Below are 24,697 nucleotides of genomic sequence, written 5' to 3' on the forward strand. Positions count from 1 at the left end.
CTCACTCATTCACGGAGTCACTCACTCACTCATTCATGGAGTTACTCACTCTCTCACTCATTCACAGAGTCGCTCACTCACTCACTCATTCACGGAATCACTCACTCATTCACTCATTCACGGAGTCGCTCACTCACTCACTCATTCACGGAATCACTCACTCATTCACTCATTCACGGAGTCGCTCACTCTCTCACTCATTCACGGAGTCACTCACTCACTCATTCATGGAGTCACTCACTCTCTCACTCATTCACAGAGTCGCTCACTCACTCACTCATTCACGGAATCACTCACTCATTCACTCATTCACGGAGTCGCTCACTCACTCACTCATTCACGGAATCACTCACTCATTCACTCATTCACGGAGTCGCTCACTCTCTCACTCATTCACGGAGTCACTCACTCACTCATTCATGGAGTCACTCACTCTCTCACTCATTCACAGAGTCGCTCACTCACTCACTCATTCACGGAGTCGCTCACTCACTCACTCATTCACGGAGTCGCTCACTCACTCATTCACGGAGTCGCTCACTCACTCATCCATGGAGTCGCTCACTCAGTCACTCACTCGTTTCATTATGTCACTTCCCCTCCCACTCGGGGAAGCAGGGTGGGGCAGGACCCCGCAGCTCCCGTCCTCACCTCACTGACTCCACTGAAGAACTTGCTTCGCTCACCTCAATGAGGACTGGTGGCCGTTTAGAAAGGCCCTCATCTGATTTCATGTCCCTTCCTCACCTCTCTCACAGAGAAGCAAAGCGCACTCCTGGCTCCCAGCTGTGTGAGGTGTGCAGTTCGAAGCTGGTCTAAGCACAGCTCGGAGCTGGGGTGTCCAGGGGGTGACCCCAGAGCTAGACCACCTGACAGGATCACCAGCAGTGCCTGAGAAGGAAAGATGACAAGGGGAAGAAAACTCGGGGAGAGGACAGGAACGGCAGGCAGGAAGAGGGGTATGGGACGGGGGGGAGGGGCACGAGGGGACACGGGGGAGGCACAGAACGGGGGGTGCGGTGGCGGCCGGCGCTCAGCTTTGCTCACCCCCGATCCCAGCCACACACCCCTGCTTTTCGTTTCTCCAGGGCGAGCCTCCTGTGAGGCTTGGTTTGTTTGTTTCTCTGGTGACCCCGCCAGCCGAGCAGCTCTGAAACAGTGCCGGTACTCAGCACACTGGCCGGGGGCAGGAGGCCATGCCCATCAGCCCAGGGGCTTCGCTCTCCTTCCCCACGGGGCCTCTACAGCCCTGCCCATCTTCCAGGGATGGCCCTACCGAACTGGCAGTGGTCTGAAAACGCCGCGTCCTGCCGGACCATGCCCTGTGCGGAGTGTCTTCTGCCAGTCTCCCGGGCATTTATAATTGTATGCAAAGACTGAGACTTCAACAGACCTCACCGTGTGGGAGGCCCAGCGGACAGCGGGAGAGGACACTGCCGGCCGGGATGGCGCCAGAGCAGACAGCGTGGCTGTGCCCAGACTCAGCTCTCTTCAAGGCCTGCACATGGACTCCTCCTGCCCTGCGTGAGCAGGAGGTGCACTGGCAGCCTAATTAAGCCAGACCACCCACGTATGTGACAAGGACTGGCCACGGCTGGCCAGGACCTGCCACTTCTCCTGGTCCCTTGTCGTTCCCTCGGTTGTTATTATTTTTTAAACACAGCTCTCACCCTCCTCTCAGCCTCCGGGCCCACGGTGGGAGCCAGGCAGGGTCTGCCCCAGCCCTTCCGTGCTGCCCCGTCCTGTGGGGCCCAGCGGGCTGCCAAGCGCTCACCTTCTTAACGCCTCACCTCCCATCACAGAGAGCACAGGATAGCTAACAACCAGACATGGCAGTAAGGAAGGAAACGTGGGGGGAATACCCCTCCTGCCATGCTTCCTTCTGCCCACCGCTCAGCAGACGGCCATCTGTAATCTTCAGCAAGTGGGTGTTGTGGCATGTGCACCCCGAAAGGTAGCAGACCAGACCCTGAAGCCAGACCCCAAGAAACTGGTGACGCTAACAAGGATGACATGGTTGTGTTGAGTCATATGTTGTTTGTATTCCGTATTTTACAGGAACAAAGCCTGGCCGTCCCATGGTGACAAACGTGGTCTCAGAAATGCCAGGTTCCCTCTGCAGCTGGTCCCGGAGTTGAGCTCTGGGTGCACAGACCATGTGCTTTGCCACGGTGCCCTCTTGTGTTCAGAGCGGCACAGTGACACTACTCCCAGTGCCCTGGACGTCTAGAAACCCTGTTATTACTTTAATTACAGGTTAATTACACCCTTTCATCCAGGGGAGAAGAACCTATACGAAGCATGGCGGTTAGCGCATAGACAACATGCTTTTTCTTTTCTTTTTCCTTTACTGTGACGTCATTTCTTTTTGGTACTCCTCCAATGAGGTCGAAGTTGGGCGCAGGGCGCTGCAGCAGACATGGGTTTGAGTCCGTGCTCCGGCTTGCAGGCCGTCGGTGGGCAGGGACTTCCTCCATTGTCCTGGCCTCTGCAGGGCACCACTGCGGCTTCAGGTGGTTGTGAACTTTGAAAGTCCCTGGAACTTATAAGTGACAGTTGTTGATCATTATGGCTGTTGTAACTGCTTTGTTTTTTTTTTTTTTTTTTCTCATTTTGTTTTGGTTTTTTTTGGAAAGGTTTTTTCACTCTAGGGAGTGTGTGCTCACCAGAAAGACAGAGACAGAGAGACAGAAAGTGAGAAATCACCCCCCAGGGGGAATTGTCATGCTACAATCCCTTCTTCTCCATTCTCCTCTCAGGATCTGGGGCACGCATGCACACATGCCCGGCATGAGTTTAAGCCACTGGGTCTGGGACTTGAACTGCATTCGACTACGTGGGAGTCCAGCGACAGAGCTTTTATGCCAACTGCCTGTCTCTGTTGAAACTGTTTTTAACAAATCATATAAATTTGTCCATTTGTGCTCCAAGTGACGTCAGTGATACTGAAATTAACTTTCTCATTTTCCAGGTGGGAAATCTCCAGTCCAAAGGAACAAAAGACCTGCCTCTCATCAACCTGTTGTTAGATGGCAGAGCTGAAACTAGAGGGTACTTTGGGCTCTGCAAGGTCTGGGTCTGGCCTCCCTGCTGAATGGCTCCCTTAGGAAGGGCTGGTTTTGTTCTGCGCAGGCAGAGGTGGGGGGCTGGAGCTGGGCCGCTGGTCTTGTGGAGCTACAGGAGGGCGGTGAGCCACCCTCAAACACCAGGCTCAGAGGTCTGGGCAGCCCTAAGTCATTCCAGGCCATTTTACTACTAAGGCAGTGCCACGGCCATGCAACCGACAGTCCCAGACAATGCGAATTAGATGATGTGAACACAACTAAGACCTGACCTCCCTCGTGGTGAGCCTCGGGGCCTTCTCAGCCCCTTTTGATGTCAGTACCTACCACAGATGTGTACTTAGAGCTGTGTACACACAAAACCTGGTCAGTGCATGTGGTGGTCGCCATTGCTGAAAGCTAATAGAAAGATCCCTTCTAGAGCAGGCAAAGACCCGTGGACTCCAAATGTGGAACACCAGCGTACAGCGGCTGCCAGGCCCCCCGGGGAAGAGTTCTAGGTTAGAAAGGGAGATGACCAGGTTCTCATCGCAGCTCACAGTCACTCACATGGGCTCTTGGCAAGGGACGGGACCTCCCTGGGTCTTAGCCTAGCCCTCTGTAGAATGAGAGACGTGACAGGTGGCCTCTAAGGCCTTTCAGTGGCCATCCAGTGGTCTGGGCCAGTCACTGGTCTGGATCCACCAAGTCCATGGTGCAGGGTCCTATCCACAACGACAACTCGGTCAACGAGAGACTACTCCGGACACAAGGACCAGTCCGTGTCCCCTGTGTGAGGGAGGCTGTACCAGCTGGTGCGTGTGCACACTGATGTTCACACTGGACGGAAATCACCTGACTGTGTGTTTCTCAGAACGCATCTCCATTGTTAAGCAAAGCATGACTATAATTTTAAAACTCCTAAAAGAGATTAAGTCATATGAAAATTACAATATCATTGTCCAAATTTTAAAAATATTAGATGTGACTTTTCTCTTTGTGGGATAAATCTGCAAATACAGAACAAAAGCTGGCACAGTATTTCACGTCTCAGAACAGGAAGGAAGTCGGTGGCCTGGGGTCAAGATCTCTGTGTAAGACGGGCTCCCTAATACCACCCGCTGTTCCTACGTACTCAGACATCAAGCTCAGCACCGAAAAATGGCTGCCCCACTGCTCACACTTTCTCACGGCATCAGTACGTGGAAAACAGGCCACACGAACAGAAGATCAAGATCTTCTTAAACCCAGAGATGATATATAAGGGAACAAAGCCAGGTAAAAAAAAAAATAAAAGGAAAACCTCTAAAATTGCTTTCTTGCTTTCTGGTTTCATCTGCAGATTTCCCCCTGAAACATGAGATTAATGAGAAATTACAGTTGTCATTTTATAAGGATGGTGTGTTGTATGGGGATTTTTTCCTTTATTGGTTTGTTTTGATAGATTTTTGCAAGAGGGTGACTGTGCTCGCCAGAGAAACAGAGACGGAAAGCAAGAAATCACCCCCTAGGGAGGATGGCCACACCACAATCCCTTCTCTATTTTCCTCTCAGGATTCTGGGCACACACACATGCATCAGTGGGAATTTCAAGTCGCAGTGTCTAGGACTTGAACCATGGTCAGCCACATGGGAGTCCAGTGCCCCAACCACTACACCACCTGCTGGCCCCTTGTGTGGATATTTTTATCGTTAATTTTCCATGATGTTTAAGCTCAGATATTCATATACTGGTAGCCAACTATATTCTGCAAAAGGACGTATGCAAAAGAACTTCATTTAAAAAGCGAGCAGTGTCGGCCCTGACAGCCCCTCTGTAAGGCATTTCCTCTTCAGGGAGCAGCGATTTCCCAAAGAAACAGGAGAATGGAATCCCTTCGTTGATTGGGAGCGTCCACAGACAGCCTTCTGATCCGGAGCGTGTTTCTCCCTCCATGCCTCGCGAGACCAGGGCTGCGCTAGACCTAGGCTGCGGCATCCCTCCGTTCTCATAAAGATCAGAAACAACGGGCTCATTACCCTACTTTCTTATAAATCGAGCACAAAGAAATGAGTCAACTGTGCTAAAGAGGCTGGTATCGGGAAGAAGCTGTGATCTGTCTCTTGACAGTTTTATGAGTTTAATCTACCCGAAGGGTCTGAAAGAAACCGTATCATCTTATTAAAAGCAATGGCTCACATTTATCTAATCCAACACAAAACAACATTCTCATTAGAGGAACGCTTCATAAACTATGTCACTTGAAACTGGACTTGGGTTACAATATTTTTGTGGCAATGAGGCTGCAGGTCCTAAGGAGGAGACCTCCCTGCAAACTTCCCAGATGCTCCAACTTGGTGCTTACCCGCAAGCTACTGAAAACGTTTGTCTTTATTGCCCCTTATCAAAACGGGATGATCCACTTTATCATACGGATCCCATGTGAGTCCTTCGCAGTACAGAGAACTGGCTCGAACACTAGCTTTGTCATTTGCTATGTGAGCGGGGCCCATTCACCCACACGCACCTCTGTCTCCACAAATCAAAAGCCACAGAGCCTCCCTTCAAGGTGAGAGACGAACGAAGGCGTATTTATAAAGTACCTCGAACTCGGCACACGGAAGTCCCCGGCAAACAGCAGCCGCTGCCACCGTCGCCATCCCTGTTCCAGGTTCTCATCGTTCCGCCTTGAGATATCACACCCGCGACTGGAAACATTTGCCAAAAGGTGGGACAAGCTGTCAGCATAAGGCTATGTCACTGGACTCACATGTAGTCGACCAGAGTTCGAGTCCCAGACCTGGTGGCTTAAAACTCATGCCGGGCGCGTGTGCGTGTGTGCCCAAGATCCCGAGAAGAGAATGGAGGAGAAGGGATTGTGGCGTGGCCATCCCCCCTGGGGGGTGATTTCTCACTTTCTGTCTGTCTCTCTCTCTCTTTCTGGTGAGCGCAGTGTCCTTTAGCAAAAACCTCTCCAAAAAATAAAAAAAAAAAGAAAGAAAAAGAAAAGTTTGCCAAAAGATTTGTCCAAATGCAACAAAGATGCCCACGTGTTTCCTGGGTTACTTGATGTGCCCTTTAGCAAACCAATAAATGATCAGAGACATGTATTAATTCCTCTGTAAGAATGAAGAAATCTTCTAGTTCTGCTTCTGAAACATTGACTAAGACTCACCTGAATTAAGTAGTAGCACATTACAAAGCAATCACACCAACACTTTTAAGACAGAAATCATGCCTGAGAATCAGAGGGGGAAACTGTCTAACCTCTTTCATAAGCCAGCTAGGCTACTATTTTTGAAGGACATTTTCAAATAGTGAAAAAAATGAATAGTCTACTAAAACTATGGAAAACTAATTAGTGCTTTTTTTTTCTTTTTAGCATACCTCTCTAGGGTCTACACACGACCCTACCAGGGGCTCCTCACGACGGGAAGTGGTTGCCATGCACAGTAAGAGCCCTGATTGAGACATAGCACCTCATAATAAATTTCTTTTTATAAACATTTGTTTACGCGTCCATAGGCCCAGGCGATTTTTATAATATATACAATAGTGACTAGAACCAGTCGTGTGCTAGTAAATAGTAATAACTACTTCTCCTGGTGGGGAGGGACTCTTAGTTTGCCATGTCTGCCCATTTCCATGGTGTAAATACTCCCATCACGGCTGATTTCAAGCTATTAATGGTTTCCCAGGTATCCCAGACTCCCGCCCTCGCTCGGCCTCCTACAAACCGTGTCCAGCGTCATAGGCCTCGGAGTCTCAGAACCCTCGTGCATCACACCCTCCTCTACAGGTTTGTTCTGTAAATCAGAACTGAAATCATGATTACAGGCTTCTTACAATCTATAAAGTAACATAATTGTTGGTTATGGAGTATTGGAGCTGATACGAGCCTCCTGGTGAGAGTAAACTGAAAACTTTTCAAGAATTTTGTGAGCCACTTGTTAAAACCATTAATCGTGGTTCGAGTCCCAGAACAGACAGCTTGAAAATCACACCAGGCACATGTGCCCGAAATCCTGAGAGAAAAGAGGAGCAGGGATTGCCGCATGGCCAACCCCAGGGGTGATTTCTCTCTCTCTCTCTCTCTCCCTCTCCTCTTTGGCAAGTGCACACACCCTATGGGGTGGGGGGGGGACTAAAACAACAACACACTAAATAAACGTTTTTCCTGACCTAGAATCCTTTATTTTCCCTTAAGAGTAAAGAATTTTCGCTTGCCTTTGCGTCTATCCCTGGCTCCGAGTGTGTGGCGATGTGTTGCCAGCATGGAACTGCAGGAACAGTGTGGACTGCTCACCGTGAGACCGAGCGTCTGACCACAGAACAAACAGGCCGCCCCCACCAGGGTCTCCCACGTGGACGGGTGGCTGGGAGCGGGAGGCACACCTGGGCTGCCGTGTGGCCGGTACTTAGCAGAACCTTGACGTGTGTTGCTCTGTTAGGTAAAGGACCTGCACGGACCAGGTATAGTAGGTATACATGCTAGGGTTTTACACGGGGTTCACACTCAACGAGGTGTTTCCCTGAGGCTTTACACAGTCTGTGGGATCACATCTCTTATATTTACACTATCTCTGATATCTCCTCATCCCTCGAAATGACACACCACGATTTAACCCTCATTTTATACATGAGGAGTCTACACTCACAGAGAAAGAAGCTACTCCATTTAACCTAAACTCAGGGAAGCGGCATCGGAGAGCCCACCCAGCACCATGCCAGGACAGGGCAGCTGCTGGACCTCCGCCACCGGCCAGCCCAGAGCCAACCGCAGCCCTCCCAGCCACTGTCCCGGGGCCTGTCCCTTGCCACCCAGCAGCCCTAACACAGAAGTGCGTGCCTGTGCCCACTCCACCCTCTCAGTGCCAGACTTGGATGATTTTGTCTTGAGCAAATGGTTTTCTCTTCAGTGCTTTTTCAAAGGGCCAGAGCATTTCATTAAAGGTCTAAATACCCCAGAAAGACAGCTATAGGCAAAGAGCAGCGAAGACGCCTCGCGCAGTTCTGACGCACCCCCAAACAATGTGACTCTGAAAGGCAGGCAGCGTGGAATACATTTGGTTCTGTTTAGACACCAACCCACGGGGCATTCTCCACCCAGCTGCAGCCTGATCTTTTAAGAGTTGCTATAAGGTCAAATATTGGGCCCAAATCCAAAGCTAGCTGGCATAATCCCTCGTCATGGAACGTGGGATCTGCACAGCAGAGAAACTTAGTTACGATTCTATTATTTCCCTTTCATGTTCAAAAGAAACCCCCACCTCCTTCTGGCCCTCGCCATTCGCAGGCTCTCGTGGACTCGCGCCTGTGGGGGGAGAGGCGGCCATCCTCTCTGTCAGAGGCTGATGGGTGACATGTGCCCGCGATGCTCATGCCAGCTCAGGCCGAGAGGAAAGGCACGTGACAGGCACGACCCCGAGCGCAAGGAGCTGGGGCAGCCCCTCGCCCGACGTCAACGAGACCAGGCAGGCCGTCCGCATGCTGATGTCTGACCCCTTTACACAGGATCCGGTGATTAACGACGGCTTTTCTGTCTTTCCCAGTTGAAGTGGATATGTATGGGGGGTGGGGCTCTTCAAAAAGCACACGGAAGGAGCCAGCAGCAGGTGGTGTAGCGGTCAGGGCGCTGGACTCTCACATGGCCGACTGCGGTCTGAATCCCAGACCCGGCAGCTTGAAACTCATGCCGGGCAGGTGTGTTTCTGTGCCCAGGATCCAAGGAGGAGAAGGGATCGCGGTCTGGCCATCCTCCCTGGAGGGGAAGGGTGGGATTCCTTGTTTTCTCCCTGTGTCTCTCTCTGTCTCTCCAGGGAGCATATGCATCCTATAGCAAAAATCTCTCTTTAAAAAAAATGGAGGGAGGGGGCCAGTAGGTGGCATAATGGTTATATCACCAGACTTGTACATAGTCAATCACAGTTCAAGTCCCAGATCCAGCAGCTTGAAACTCACTCCAGACACGTGTGTGTGCATGACCAAGATTCTGAGAGAACAGAGGAGAAGAGATTGCAGCTTGGCCATCCCCCTGGGGGGTGATTTCTCGCTTCCTGTCTCTCTGTCTCTGTCTCTCTGGCAAGCGCACACACCCTATAGCAAAAATCTCTCTCTAAAAAAAAAAAAAACACTCATGGAAAATGCACAGTATGAGAAAATCCGCATGGACTTCAAGGACTTTCGTACAAAATAAACTCATCTTTTAATTTCATTTTTCCAAGCATTTGTTGAGGTTGAGGTCCTCTGTTTTGGGAAGGTGCCCCAAAAAGCTGCCTATCTCCTGGCCCCTGTATCTCGCTGCACGCTGCTGTGTGGAGTGCTCCCCCCACCGCCACCCTCAGAAACGTGCAGGGGAACGACCCCAGTCGATGGTTTTACAGTCCCCCCCAACCCAAACCCAAGGTAAATAAGCTCAGATACAAAGACTCAGAAAGACCGAATAAAGGAGCAGTTCCAACGGTCACCTTCAGACACTGCGCAGTGAGCTACTCCCATCTACGCAGAGCAGGTGACGCTGTCTGATTCCGGCCAGGTCAGTCAAGCCCCTGCAGGGCGGCAGACAGTGGTCACCCTGTCCTGCACCCACCAGCAGGCTCCAAAACCCTCGAAACCTCGGTCCACTGCAATCAACAGCCATCCCTCCCTGAGATGCTGTCGCCACCGGATGTCCTGGCAGACCACCCCCCTCAGAGGGCCCGATCCCCTTCCCGACGAAGAGCCCACGGAGCCCTGGGTCTGTACTTCAGCTGCTCTCCCCAGCTGGCCTCGCACAGCTTCCCACCTAACACAGGTGTGCCCCTCCTCCAAAAACCAAGTCTCAGTTTTGCCCCAGGCCTTTTGTCAGAGACTCAGGTGAGCACGGGGACTCACGGTGCCCCCACGCCCACACTGCCCTCCCTCCTGCGAGGCAGAAGCCTCCTGGCCCTTCTGCACTGCCTGTGTCCTCCCATGTCGGGGCTCAGAATAGTGCCCCTGTGTGCCAGCGGCTCTCTTGGACTCCCTCAGCCAACTCCTTTTATCCCAGCCTTGCAGCTATTTCTCCCCCACTCTGGGAAAGAGGCTCAGGAGGCCAGGGCTGGCGTCTGCACCTTCACGTGCCTACAGGGCAGAGGGCTGTGAGAACGCAGCGAGGGGTGCACAGACCCCCAGACATGCCTCTGGAAGCGTTGACGCCTGCTGCGATGTGACCTTGGCACACGGCAGTGCCTGCGTCCCTGTGAGGGCGTCTGAGATAAGAGGGGACAGTGATAGCCTAAGGAAATTTAAAATTAAAACGAGGAGCTGTTTGTGGTCCCACCGCTACCACTGCTGACCAGAGACACCATGGAGCCGGCCTGAGATCCCCACAGGGAGAGCAACTCCGAATAAACACTGCCTCGGACGTGCTCCCTGTCAGTAGATGCCCCCACTTCACCATACGTGAAACAACTCTATCAGTGTTTTTATGCAACTTCCTAACACAGGAAGCTTTTTTATTTTGTTCCTTTTATTTTAGTGCACAGAGAACTCCACAAACACTTCTCAACAGAGAAAGAGCCTGGCTGCACCCACGCAGGGTCAGTACCTCTGCAGCTCACCTTTACCTGTTGCCGCCACCACCCTTCAGGGTGCTCCGTCAGGGTCAAAGCAGAGGTGCTGTTCGTGCTTCCAGCACTTGGGCAAGCTCTCATCACCCAAAGGAGTGGGAGGAATGTGTGGTCGCTGGAGCTTTAAACGGCTCAAGCTGGGTATGGGGCATGCTCACACAGGCAGACGTGTCTCCCAGGAGGCACGAGATTCACGGCAGGTACGCTGGCATCATGGCTGACCCTTCGGCTGTCTGTCATGGAATCCCACCTCATACACCCTCTGTTCCCTGATCTGCTGTTGGCGATGCCCATGGGGACAGAACAGCGCAGGCGCAGGGAAGGCCTCTCAGTACCTGAAGCACCTGCTGTTTATCCCCAGGCCCTCCCACCTCCCTCTCCAGCCCACTCTGAGCACCCATCACGCCCCAGTCCAGGCCTAGCACATACCTATACATGTGCACACATATAACCACTCATTTACACATACATCTACACATGCATACAAATGCACACACACTACATGTGAGCACACACATAAACACACACTCGTCACTGGAGCCTTGCCATTACGTCCTGGTTGCTGACTCAGGGACCGAGGACACACCGTCTGACCTCTTCTGTAAGCGGAGGACCATTGCCCCCTCCGGATGGTGCCATAAGTGGCTTTAACAGGCATCGAGAGCCTGGCAAGAACCTGCGCTCGGCAAATAAAACCTGCCAGTGTCTAGGCCAGGATCCTGAAGTGGTAACTGAAGGTCAGTGAGGGTCAGTCACCTGCCAAAAGTTGCATGTGTCAGCTTTTGGACAAACTGGGATCTGACCCCAGGCGCCATGAGGACCGGTCAGCCCGCAGGCTTGTGCTGACGGTAGACAAAGCCCCCACACGTGTCCCAGGGCCCTGCTGTACAAGGGGGAGTAAGAACCAGCAGCAACAGCATCACCCTGAAGCTCTCAGAAACACAGGCCCTCGGGCCACCTACGACCTTCCGAATCAGAACTGGCTTCTTTTTTTTTTTTTTTGTGAGGTTTTTTCTCTAGGTGCGCTTGCCAGACAGACAGAGACAGAGAGATAGAAATCGAGAAATCACCCACCCAGGGGGATGACCACACCGCAATCCCTTCTCCTCCATTCTCGTCTCGGGATCCTGGGCATGCACGCACACGCGCCCGGTGTGAGTTTAAGCCACCGGGTCCGGGACACGAACCACAGTCGACTACGTGGGAGTCCAACGACATAGCCATTACGCCAACTCTTGGTCCCAGAACTGACTTCTTAGCAAGCTTGCCAGATGGCTCAGACACACGTCGAAGTCTGAGAAGAACCGCCCCCAAGAAAATTCAAAAGACTGTTAGCTCTTATTTAAATATCCCCTCATTTATTCATTGTTTCACTCTGTAGACTTTCACGGTGTGCCTGCTACATGCAAGACACTGCAGGGTATGGCCGAGGCATAACCTCCGCCGTGCGGGACAGTCTAGTGGCTGAAAGCTTGATCCAAGACACCAGGCTCCAGATGTGAGCAAGAGGCAACGGGGTTCTCGTGCATCTCCACGTCATCTATGTACACAGCGTCATCCGCTCCTGGAAACAGTGCACGCCGGGCCCACCTACAGCGTACTGGGTAAGGCAGCTGGATCCCACGTGGCTGACCCTGCAGTTCAAGGCCCAGATCTGGCCATTGGAAAACGTGCCAGGTGCAAATGTATGCACACCCAAAATCTCAAAAGGAGAATTGGAGGAAAAGGGATTACAGCACAGCCCTACCCAGAGGGGGATGCGCTCTCGCTCGCTCTCTCTCTCTCTCTCTCTCTCTCTCTCTGCCTCTGTCTCTCTCCAGTAAGCACAGGTGTCCTCTAGCAGATTTTTTAAAAATGAAATCAGAACAATGTACATCACAGACAGGTTAGTAGCCTAGAATCAGACCAGCCCTGTGCTGTCTCTCTCCAGGGGTGGGAACGTGGGCTAACTGTCTTCCCAAGATGGAGACACCTGTAAAAGTCTTAGCCTTCGGGAGCACTTAGATTCTGCCCAGCTTTTTCAGTGTCTTCCTAACTTACCTGATTTTATTTATTTGTCCAGCAAATATCTGAGTGACACTATCTCCTAGGGACTGCTTTAGTGTTGGGATTACACCGGTGACAGGTAAATGGGGTCCTAGATGCCAGTGAGCAGAGCCACACTGAGCTCAGAATCGGGAATGAGACTCAGTGTCGCTGGGTGGCCACTTCCAGTTGGATGATCAGGGACAGGATTTAACTGAGACTCAGACACTAAAGACGGAGCCATGGAGAACTGAGGAGCCCTTTCAGGAGGGGAGAACAAGCCCCAGAGGCATGAGCGAGCTCAGTGCACCCTCCTCATTCCTCCCTCATAAGGAAGCTCCTGGGCGTGGGGAGCCGACGGAAGAAGGTCAGGCGTGGCCTAATAGTGGGGCGGCCACATGGGGCTGTGCAGCCACCGTGACTTTCTGGACTGTCTCCTGGGAGTGACCAGAAGAGCAGTCTGCAGGCATCTGATCTTCGAGTCCGGTATTATAACATGTAGTACTCCATGAGCTGGAAAAACTGGGCTGTGTCCCATATGGATATGTTGAAGCCCAAACTCCCAGGACTGAGAGCAGGACCTTACCTGGAAAGAGTCTGTAAAGACATATGAAATAAAAATGAAGCCATGGGGGTGGGTCCTTCCAGTCTGACAGGTGTCCTGAGGAGGTGAGGACAGACATCCACAGAGGGACAGCCATATGAGGACTCAGGGTGAAGACACTATCTACAGCCAAGGACAGGAGACAGGAAACACTGACCCTGCCCACACCTTGACCCTGGACTTCAAGCCTCCAGACTCACGAGAACGCGAGAACACTGATTTCTGTGGTTCGAGTCCTCCCTCCGTGCCACTCATTACAGCTCACCAGGGAACTAACACATGGTCCTGTAAATTTAGGGTCAATGAGCTTTATAAGGGCACAAGGGAAACGGCAAATTCTCCTCTCCATCTCTGATTGGGAAAGGCTCTTACAAATGCTGGCCTAACCTTCCTAACTCTTCACATTTTACTTGGGTTGAAAAGTCCCTTCTGGCCAGGGCTAGCAGGTGGAGTGGGGGCTAACGCACTGGGTCCCACGTGGACGTGGCCAACTCCATGGCTCAACTCTACTCCCGAGGCTTGAAAAACACACAGAGCGTGTGTACGTGCATGCCCAGAACTCTGAGAGGAGAATGGGGACAAGGGTTCAGCCCCCAAGGGATGATTTCTCACTTGCCCCCCCCCTCTCATGCATGCGCCCTATAGCAAAAATCTTAAATAACTAAATAAATATAAGTCCTTTGGGCCTGCAATCTAAACTCTGGTTATGATTCCTAGAGTCCTTTTCCGACGATTCCAGAACTCATCACAAGGAACACCTAGTTCCCTATCAAGTTTTCCGACCTGAGTTTTCCTCTCCTAAAAAGGCCTTGTGTTTTTCCTCCTGGTTTCAGTTCAAATTCTCTATCATTTTAATTAGTATACTGCCTACATTTTAGGCTACACTTCTCAACATCTTTACAACCCAGATGTAACATGCAATGAGCAGGAACACAGCTCAATGAGCCTGCACATCAGCCCCACGGAGCTCTCGCCAAAGGTGTGGAGCACCTCAGATTTATTCTGGAAAGGCCCGTCAGAGCCAGCACTGAAGCTCCTGTTCCCTTTTGACTTGGGCAGCCATGTAATGGCAGAGACATTGGAAAATACAGATTCCAACTGGGAAGGCCAGCGTCCAGTCCTGACTCCACGTCCTCCAGGGTGGGGCTGGGGGAGCGGTCAGTGTCCTCGCAGCCATCTGTCATGTGGGCCCCTGTGGAAACTTGGGCTTTATAGTGCTACTGGATCCACGCCTCGGCTATCAAGCTCTGCATCTTCGGCCCTTCCTGCATGTCCCCCCACCACTGGGCCCCGTCAGTGACCTGGTCACACTTGAGTCTCCTGGTCCTGGCTGCCCAGGGCCAGAATCTGCCCACACCAGATCCCTACGTGGCTTGACTACAGCTGTGCACAGTCTGCTGCCCCTTCGAGGCCCAGGGCCGAGCCCCACCACCACACCACCCCTTCTCCTTGCCCTGGACACCCCCCTTCTCTGAGGGCTTCGCCACAGGCCACAGGCTCCTCCCCATCCCAGGCCCTGCCACCATCCTCACTGCTCAGGAAGACACCCTGTGCTCTGTCCTGGGCCTCGCCTTTGCTTGTCTCCACCCATCTGAGCTGCCAGTTCCAGGCCATCCCCCCAGGCCCCATCCCACGAGCTCATCCTGTGAGCTCATCCCCTGCAGGCCCCCATGCGCCTCTCACCCAGTTACCCCTGACCCAGTCCAGGCCCACATCTACCACTGGCCCTCTGGCCTGTCACTTTCTCCCTTTATGAGCCCCCAAGCTGGACCCTGGGTCCCTCCCTGACCACCTTCCTGTGCCCTCAACTCCCGCATTGAGCTGCCTTCCTCTGGCCCCTGCCTGGGGAGGCCCCGCCTAGCGTGCCCACCGCACCATCCCATCCCGAAAGCCCACGGCTGAGCACAGCTGGAAGAAATGGCCGTCTCAAACACAGAGCCCACAGAAATCACCAGGTCAGGTTCCACGGGGCAGGGAAACGGCCACCAGCCAGGCCCCAACTCCCACCTCCCAGCCGTCCTTACCCTGGTATCCATGCCAAACCAGGCAGGTTCTCCAGGCCCTGCCCAGGTGCCACATCCAACACCTACAAGATGCCCAGGGGATGGTTCTCTGACTGCCACACTGGTGGCCACAGGCCAGTCACTATGGTCAACTGCTTCACTGGAACTGCAGGAAATAAGGGTATATCTCCAAAGGCAGGAACTCCACAAATACCTGTGCTCCTCACGTGCTCCCACCCCCCTTCCCACACCCCGACCACGGTCTCTCATGCTTGGCTGTGCTCCTAGCCGTCTGTCTGTCCCCTCCATGCCAGTGCTCTCCGGGACTGTCCCTCACATGTTCCCGCTCTGCCACGGCTTTCCTGAGCCTCTGCTGTCTCCACACCTACGTCATCTGCATGCTGAGAGCGGCCAGACCACCGTGAGGGCCAGAGCTCATGCCCAGCTTTTGTGGTCTACCGTCTACTGTGTGTCCCCACCTGACGTCACACGGAAACTGAACACTCGGCTATCCCAGGAGAACTGTGGCCCCATTGAATCTGCAGCTCTCAGGGTTCAGATTCAGACGCACTTCACCTGTGGTCCAGGTCAGGATGTCCTATTGCGACAGCACCTGCAGCTCCCACTGCAAGGCCTGCTAGTGCTACCTGCTGAAGGTTCTGTAGCCCAGCCGTCCTGTCAGTCCCTGCAGCCCTCCCTATCCCTCTCCTCTCTCCCCAGCAGCCTCCTCATGCCCAGGGTGGATTTGCTCCGCACTCGCAGCAGATCCAGTTTGGTTGAGCCTTAAATATGTGCCCAGTTGGGACCAGCAGTTAGCGTAATGGCTATATCACTGGACTCCCGTGTAGTCAACCGCGGTTCAAGTCCCAGACCTGGTGGCTTAAAACTCACACTGGGTGCGTGTGCGTGCCTGCCCAAGATCCCGAGAGGAGAATGGAGGAGAGGGGATTGCAGCATGGCCATCCCCCCTGGTGGTGATTTCTCACTTTCTATCTCTCTGTCTCTCTCTGTCTGTCTGGCGAGCGCACACATCCTATAGCAAAAACGTCTCCAATAAATAAATAAATAATTATGTTCCCAGTTAAACCGTTCACTGCTTCGACCTGCCCACTGCTCCACGTTAGGGCCATTTCCAGGCTCCTGAAATGGCACACCCCCAGCTGGCCCCAGCCTAAGTGCCAGCTAAGCCCACCCACTACACCCCGGCCATGCCACAGTGCTCGCCGTCCCTGCAGGCTTGTTCTGCTCAGCTCCAAGGCTTGCTGTCTCTTCTGCCTCAAGCAGGCCCCCGTACTTTTCTGCACGTGAATTTCGCATATCCTGAGGCAGAGCTTGGGTGTTGTTTCTTCCAGAAACCTTTCCCCACCCCACATCCCCTGTCACGTGTACCATGTTGCACTGCAGCGGCGGTTTCCTGGGGGCCCCTCTAGCCAGGCGTGCATCTCTGAGGGCCAGGACTGTGCAGTCAGGGTGGGTCACAGCCACCTGCCGACCCAGGCCCCATGTGGAGGCTGCTCTAGCGATGACTTGAGGGCAAGAGTGTACTGACCACACATCGAAGACACATAGGCCTCAGGGTCTTTGACCTCCATGGGTCCCTAGGGCACATAGAATCCAGATCCACTGCTGGGTACACGAATGAATGAGGTTCCTGGAGGCTAATCAAATACCCATTTCACATCCCTCTCCTGCAGCACCATTGGGGTTTGAACCCATGTCTGTCTGTCCACAGCCCAGGTCTGTCCAGTGCACAATGAGCAAGGCCGCCCATCGCTCCCAGCCTCAGAGTCCTCATTCAGGATGGGAGGGATTTGCTTCGCAGGAGTTCATGTGGGTCCTTCACAGCCTCTCTACAGCACCTGCATGGGGGTGGACCAACGGCTCTCAGCACAGGACTGTGGGGTGTGGACACCCAAGAAGCTGAACACCGCATGCTCCTCTGGTCCTCACTCCCACACTCAACCCCTGCCGCGATGGACTTCTGACTTGCCCACCTGGACCAAGCCCCTCTGCAGAAGAAAGGGCCCTGGCACGAGGACAGAAGACTAATGACCTCAGAAAGCTGGCCCAGGGGGTGAGGGGACTGATCCTTAAACCAACAGCCGTAAAGTATGCAAGAGGATTACATTTCTTGTGCTGTTTCTCTTTATTTAAAATTCTGCTCTTTTTCCTTCCCTCTCTCTAAGGAACTCTCTCCTGCCCTCTGGTCTGAGCTATGTTAGTTAATTAACAGCCGACGCAGACACGGAGCTGCCTCAGGTTCGCCCTGAGTGGTTTTGAAGGAGACTGACTTAAAGCCGTGAACTGAACGAAACGGAGTAAAGTCTCTACCGAAGTCACCACTGGAAACCCTCCAGGAAGAGAGCAGCCCCTGCAAGGAAGCCACGTTCAACTTAGCCCATCATGAGCGAAGACGGTCAGGGCAAAGTACTCGACAGGTTGCTCCATCTCCAATGCCAAGGACTGAAACATTAGCCCATTTGTAAGAGCGGCCTCCTTCGCTCGGCCAGGGAAGCCTTGCTCCCTCTGTGGAACACCCCTGCTCTCCATGCACACGCCCGGTGCTCATCTCTGCCTTCTCGCCAGCCTTTGCCCATTTCTGTGACCCGTTACCACCACCCGGCGCTCTACGGGCTGCACGTGCCCCCGCGCACCCTGCCGTCCTCCCCACCACCCCCGCAGTTCCTGTAGTGGTGCGGCACACAGGAGGGGCCCCACATGGTGGTGGGTGTCTGAACGACAGGCCAGGAGGGTGGGACAAGTGTCCCCTGCTGCCTGGGGATTTTAAACATGGATTACGGTCCTAGGAAATGCATCCACACTGGAACTCTACAGATTTATAAGGAAAAAGGGGGGCTCAGCGCAGCAGCTGCATTCCCTGGATGTCCATCAAACTCACAGATTCATTTGTAAATGAAGGCATTTAAGCAGGATGAAATGTCAACAACCAAACGCTCCATGAGCCACAGAAACTGCTCCAGTGTTCTCCCAAGTCAGGAATGTGAAACCCGAGACCATGTGTACACAGGAAGGATCTGGGCCTTTGTCTGTCTTTCTTATCTACTGATAAATAAGAGCAAGCTCTAAAGCTCTAAGACAGAAATTCAGCCTCTCTCATAATTCAGAGCAAAGCAGCTTAGGGAGAAAGAAGAAAACGATGAGGCCCCATGCATGAACAGTATTAATATTTTAACTGTGGCAAGCCGGCTGCCCTTCCCAGGCCAGATAAGAACCAGCTCTCCCTGGCACGAGGCCAGTTCCCGGTGCCCACAGCACAGTGCACGTCTCCAGTTCTCCAGGCTTGCCTGCTTGGGGCCAACGTAGGTCTCTCCCTCCCCACGCCCCGCTCCCAGCCTCTTCCAAGTTCCCGAGTGCAGAGTTAAAGTCACTGGTTTCCACACTGGAGTACAGAGCACTCATCGTTCAAGTGAACAGGGATAAACGATCAGAAACATGCACGTGCCTTGACATCGGATTCCTCCGCCCGGTGTTCCAGGACCTGCATCCGGTGGTGCTTCAAGGAAAGAAGGGCAGTGGGAACCTGGTACCATTTCATCGGCAAGAGCAGGGGAGGATGGGCTTTGGGGGGTCCTGTGCCCGGTCACCAAGGAAACGTCGGTGTGGGACGTCGGTGTGGGACGTCGGTGGAGGCTGCTACACTTTAGTATAAAGTGCACTGTGTCTTGTGAGTGCCCAGCAGGTCTCCGGTGACAGCCATGACCTGGTTTATGTATCTAATGGGACCTGGCAAGACAAGATGGCCTTTCTAATTGTCACTATGAGAGGCACAGTTACAAGTACTTTGAAACACAGGGCAAACTTCATTATGCTAAAATACAATAGCTTCTACTTCAGGGCTCATGATGAATATTAATGTCAGGGCTCCTGCGGAAAAATAAATGTGTTCTCAATTATGTTTTCTATAAAGCCCCTTCCACACCACAGAGAGCGTTTATTTCTAGCCTTCAGGCTTCCTCTAATGTGACCTATTCCATGGGACATGGCAGAATGGAGGGAGAAGACAGGGCGTGACGTTGCGGGCATGAAGATTGCCTTCCCAGCATTGGCCAAGTGTCAGCAGGGCAAGAGCAAAGGCTCAGATGAGAAGGGTGGTCCGAGGGGTCACGGGTGTACACGGGAGCACAGGGTCTACCGCAGCCCCCCGGGAGGCGCAGGCGGGCACACTCCGAGTACAGCAGTCATGGAAAGCGGAGGGCTCAGAGCAGTGTCCCAGGAACTGGCCCGGAGTCCAGAGAGTGGCACGTGGGGGGGTAGGAGCTGGCCAAAGGTGCAGAAAAGAGCATGGGTGACACAGACGGTCACAGCCCCAGGAGGACGTGGTTAGATGACCCTAGCAGTGACCACAGGCAGGAAGTGCCTTCCCGAAGCTCAAATCACAGCAGTTCTTGTGTGCACAGCCACACACCGGTACCGGCAGGGACCTGGGACTTAGTAACCAACTCCCTGGCCCGTGCAGAGAGGCGCCTGGAGCTGCAGCAAACCTGGTTCTCAGGCCCATGACAGAGTGGTGACAGTGTCCTAGGCATCCTGCCCGCCAGTCTCCCAGCACAGGGCGGCCTCTCTCTAGCACACCCCAAAGGCCCCTCCCCAGCCTCAGCACCCACCCTCCACCGCGCCATCTGGGTGTTCCCTTCCTCCTGAAGTCGCTGACGCTCTTGGAAGACACAACACCTAAGGGGGGAGCGCTATTTTCTTTGGGATCCATGTAAGAAAACAGAAAGTGATGAAGGAGAAAGGACAAAAGGCGGGAAGGACTAAATACGAGGGCGGGCAGGACGGCGCTCGCCCCAGCTTCCGCGCAGACGGGACACGCTGCAGGGCAGGGGCCGCCTCGCGCTGACAGAGGGGAGCGAAATTGGCTCGGTGACTGTCACGGCACACAGAGGGGCGGGCGCCCTACCAGGGGCCTGTGTGGCTGAAGTCGGGGGCACCCGAAGGCGCAGGAAAGTTCAGGACTTACACTGCACTGTTACCGCAACCTGTCATTGCTTTAGGGTTCTGGGATGGTCATGTCCGTCACGCCAGGAGTTAATTCCACAGAGAGGAAAAATGATGAACAGCCTTACATACGCGGATGAGGGAGTCACCAGCCCCCCCTCTCCAAAACAAAACAAATGGACAAAGGACATGGGCAACACTCGTGAAAAAAATGATAAGGCACACAAAAGAGGCAAAGTCAACTGCTCGTCACATATATATAGCATATATGTATGTATACATGTATATGCAATATGTAACTGTACACACACACACACGGGAATAAGGCATCATTAAATACCACTTCACTGTGGCCGTTGGGCCAGTATTAGACGGGACGGATGGAGGGTCAGCTAACCCGGTGCACTGCAGAGAGCCGTTCGCGCTGTGTACAGAGCCATGAAATGATGATGCCCTTCGGGCCGTGAACCTAATCTTCAGAAAGGAATCGTTACGTAAATCATGGTCTATCAATTCTTAAAATGTCAGGAAGACAATAAAGTGGAGTATGCTTTGCAATACAGGAAATATAAGGGTATAAGGATGAGTCTGGCCCTGAAGCCAAGCAGATGGGTCTCAGCCCTTCCCGTCCCACCGACAGGGACCCGGGCACCTGTTACTCCCATCTGTGGAAGGAGCGTCAGAACCCGGGTCAGAGTACAGTTGAAGGGTCAGGTGTCATGCTCCACGGCGCTGCAGTGGCTGCGGGCAGAGAGAGTAACACAATGCCACACCCTGAGTGCCATGCCGAGACGTTCGGGCCGCAGGTACAAAGGAGCACTTTCAATGGGACCAGGAGCTGCCGTACGGAGGTTGGACGGTGGGCATTTTCTGTTCAGCTTCTAAAGTGGATCTTACGCTTATGATAGTTTCTGAAATAGATTAAAATTTTATTCTAGAGTAATCCCACAACTTTTATGAACTTCAATTCAGAGGACCTTTGTAGGATCCCTAGGGAAAAACCACTCCACCTCCAAAGCTTAACGAGTTCCCAGGACTCCAGGAAATTCGTGGATTCCAGGGTCTGGTGACCATCTTAGGGCAGTCACGGGGTTGGTACTCAGCCACCAGTGCTATTCAGCCTCAGAAAAAAATCCCAGGTTGGTGAGACTACAGGCATTTGCCAAGTTCTAGTTTACGGTCCTGCCCAACGTAGTCAAACGCTGGGTCCAGCACAGAGTTAAAAAGAAGCTTAAGAGTGCAGGCGCCTTTTCCAAGAACACAAATCCCCTTTCCTGGAGCGTGCCCTATATTCTATAATCGCACGTGCTCGCTCCTCCAGGGAAGGACACAGTATCTGGGATGTGTGAAGTGAGAAGCAGCCACAGGACACAGAGGAAAGAGACATCGAGGAGGGCTAAGCTGGCCGAAGCCACCGTTCCGGCAAATAAAGGTGAGTTGTTAAATCTAAAAGCGGTGTGCAATCGGTTGTTAAGACGCAATAAAGAGTTTAGAAAGTATAACGTCCGAAGGAAAACAGAATTACACTCTGCAGCTACGTGGGCGTCCGAAAGACGAGCGCGGCTGGCTCATAAATCCCTCGCACTGTCGAGTCGGGAGATCCTGAAGCAACCCTGATGCGTTCTGCTCTGGCCTTAAACATTAAATCGCAGTGCATTCGCGCAGGGTCATCCACCCTACCCTCTCCAATTACATAAAAGTCTGAGAGGAAAGTGGATTAGACAGAATGAGTCCAAAACCAGTACCGAGAAGGGATGGGTGAGGGTGGCAACCCGGGCGTCATGAGGAGAGCGGCAGGCACGAGCGCCCATCAGCACACCCTCTGGCTTTGCAGAGCTAAGCGAACCCGCGACCGTCAGCACGGGGCGGCCTGCCCGCGTCTCTCGGGTTCTCATGTGCAGTGGCTTCAGACAAGGGACTGCCCGGTGACGATGGCGGGAGGGGTGTGGACGTGCGCCGTGCTCAGGGCAGCACCAGCCAGGAAGAGCAGCCCTGTCAGACACAGGACTCATCGTCAGGCAACGCCATGCTGCTGTAAGCCTCACTAAACACAATTCTTTCTTTTTCTTTCTTTTTTATTTTTGAGGTTTTTGCCATAGGGTGTGTGCACCCGCCAGACAAAGACATTGAGAGAGACCAGCAGATGGCGTAAGGGTTACGTTGCTGGACTCCCATGTAGTCAAATGCAGTTTGAATCTCAGACCGGGTGGCTTAAAACTCATGCCTGGCATCTGTGCATACATGCTCAAAATCCCAAGAGGAGACTGGAGGAGAAGGGCTTGTGGTGTGGCCATGCTCCCTGGGGGTGATTTATAACTTCCTGTCTGTCTGTCTGTCTGTCTCTCTCTCTCTCTCTCTCTCTCTGGCAAGCACAAGTGCACTATAGAAAAGTCTCTCTTGGGACCAGCAGTTAGCGTAATGGCTACATCACTGGATTCCCATGTAGTTGATCACGGTTCAAGTCCCGGACTCGGTGGCCTAAACTCATTCCAGGCGTGTGTGCATGCCCAAGATCCCGAGAGGAGAATGGAGGAGAAGGGATTGTGGCATGGCCAACCCCCCTGGGGGTGATTTCTCGCTTTCTATCTCTCTGTCTCTCTCTGTCTTTCTGGTGAGTGCACGCGCCCTATAGCAAAAACCTCTTAAAAAAAAAAAAGTCTCTCAAAAGAGAGACAGTGAGAGGGACAGTGAGAGGGACAGTGAGAGGGATAGTGAGAGGGACGGTGAGAAATCACCCCTCGGGGGCATGGCTATGCTACAATCCGTTCTCCTCCGGTCTCCTCTTAGAATTTTGGGCGTACACGCACATGCCTGACATGATTTTCAAGCCTCCAGGTCCGGGATTCAAACCGTGATCAGCCCTGTGGGAGTCCTGCACCTTAACCACCACACCACCTGCTGGCCCCTACAATTTCATTTTTTAGAAAAATAAAACTTTATTCTTCAAAGTCCTGAATTACAGAATATTTTAAATGTTGTTTTAATTTATTACAGTTCAAAACCTCACTCCAAAGAAGCCTAGGAAGATGGCCAGCACGACTCACAAGCTGAATGTGTTCTATCCAATAGGACCGTGGTGAGCTCCCAGAGGCGGTGCTTCCCCTTCCCTCCCAGAACTGGAGAATGCAGCAGTCTACTAATCAGCCCGACTTCCAGGAATACAAAGGACAACGCTGACATTTAAGCAGTTTAGAACAGCAAGCACCACTATCAGCAGCTCTTTGAAAATATGCTAAAAAGTAGTTTGAAGTTTGCAAGTCTGTATCTAATTAAATTGCTCAGTCCCCCTTCTCGATGATTAGTTGTAGCCAAGTTTCCTCCCAGTCACCCTCCAAAACTGAAGAATTTGGCTTTTAGTATAAAATACGTGATCATCATAAAAATGATAACCTATGGAACTTTCTATTAAGCTACGTAATCCATCTGGAGTAAAACTGCAGATAGCAGATCCTCATTTCAGCATGAAATAAAGGGAGAGTACTTGAAATCGTAAAAACATGAAAGGGGTCAGGAGGTGGCATGGTGGTTAAGGTGCTGGACTCCTACATATCCGACCACAGTTCAAGCTCTGGACCCAGTGGCTTGAAAATCACACTGGGAGTGTGTGCATGCATGCCCAAAATCCTAGGAGGAGAAGGGATTGCAGTATGGCCATCCCCCGCCTGGATGGGGGGGGGGGCAGATTTCTCACTATCTCACTCACTGTCTCTGTCTCTCTCCAACGAGCACACACACACCCTATGGCAAAAAAATAAAGAAAAATAAAGAGAGAAAAGCTTAAAAATGAAAAAAAGTTACCACTTTTTTTAGGGTGCTCAATATCACCAACAGATAACTTTCAGTAGATTTTTTTATTCTTTCTTTTTCTTAGTATTTTCCTATACATTTAATCACTGTACATCTTTACAGCATACAGAATGGATTTCACCACCTTGAATACCCTGCATATCAGTCCAGTCAAAGATATTGTCACACACATTATTATCAGCAGACAAATTTCCATTTTTGTGTCTGTTAAATGTTCTGTTCCCTTTTCCTCCTTGACCCTCCCATTGCCCACCCTTCTCCTGCACTGTCTTTAGTTTGCTAATTTTTTTAATTAAAAAAAAGCAGTTTTAGCTTTAATGAACCAAAATTTTAAAAAGTTAAGAAAAAGTTGCATAAGACTTAAAACCAGGAAAGGTTAAGATTCTGTCCAAACAGTAGGTAGGTACAAAAACCAGACATGAACTGAGTTAAGATCTAGTAACAAGTGCACTCTAGTTCTCTTCTGAAACATTTTTTTCTCTCTCCACTCCCCCTTTTAAAGAGAAGCATAAACTAACTTACTTGCAGAAATAAGTTTTAGTCTCAACTTGATCTGTTATTTGCACAAAGCCCAATAAGAATACTAATTCATTTCACTGGCTTTGCTGGAAGCTGAACTTTGCTTCATAATTATGAATCTATGAGCACGGTGTTTAGGGAGGATGGTGCGGGTGGGGGTGGACAGACCG

The 24,697-nt window shown here is 52.1% G+C and overlaps 1 protein-coding gene across 4 annotated transcripts in view; it reads right to left on the reverse strand.

The window, feature by feature from the left end:
- Nucleotides 1-24,697, reverse strand: part of DISC1 (DISC1 scaffold protein) — a 311,563-nt gene that overhangs the window by 111,568 nt on the left and 175,298 nt on the right. Inside the window, exon 10 of one of the 4 annotated variants that reach the window (XM_027770848.1) lies at nt 2,036-2,542. The exons of the other annotated variants lie outside the window; for them this stretch is intronic. Within the exon in view, the coding sequence (XP_027626649.1) occupies nt 2,262-2,542 (281 nt within the window). The 3' untranslated portion in view covers nt 2,036-2,261. Of the gene's footprint in view, nt 1-2,035; nt 2,543-24,697 lie in introns of those variants that run through there. 4 annotated transcript variants of the gene reach the window in all.

This window comes from Tupaia chinensis, unplaced genomic scaffold (assembly GCF_000334495.1).
Source record: "Tupaia chinensis unplaced genomic scaffold, TupChi_1.0 Scaffold000161_1, whole genome shotgun sequence".
Taxonomy (NCBI): Eukaryota; Metazoa; Chordata; class Mammalia; order Scandentia; family Tupaiidae; genus Tupaia; species Tupaia belangeri.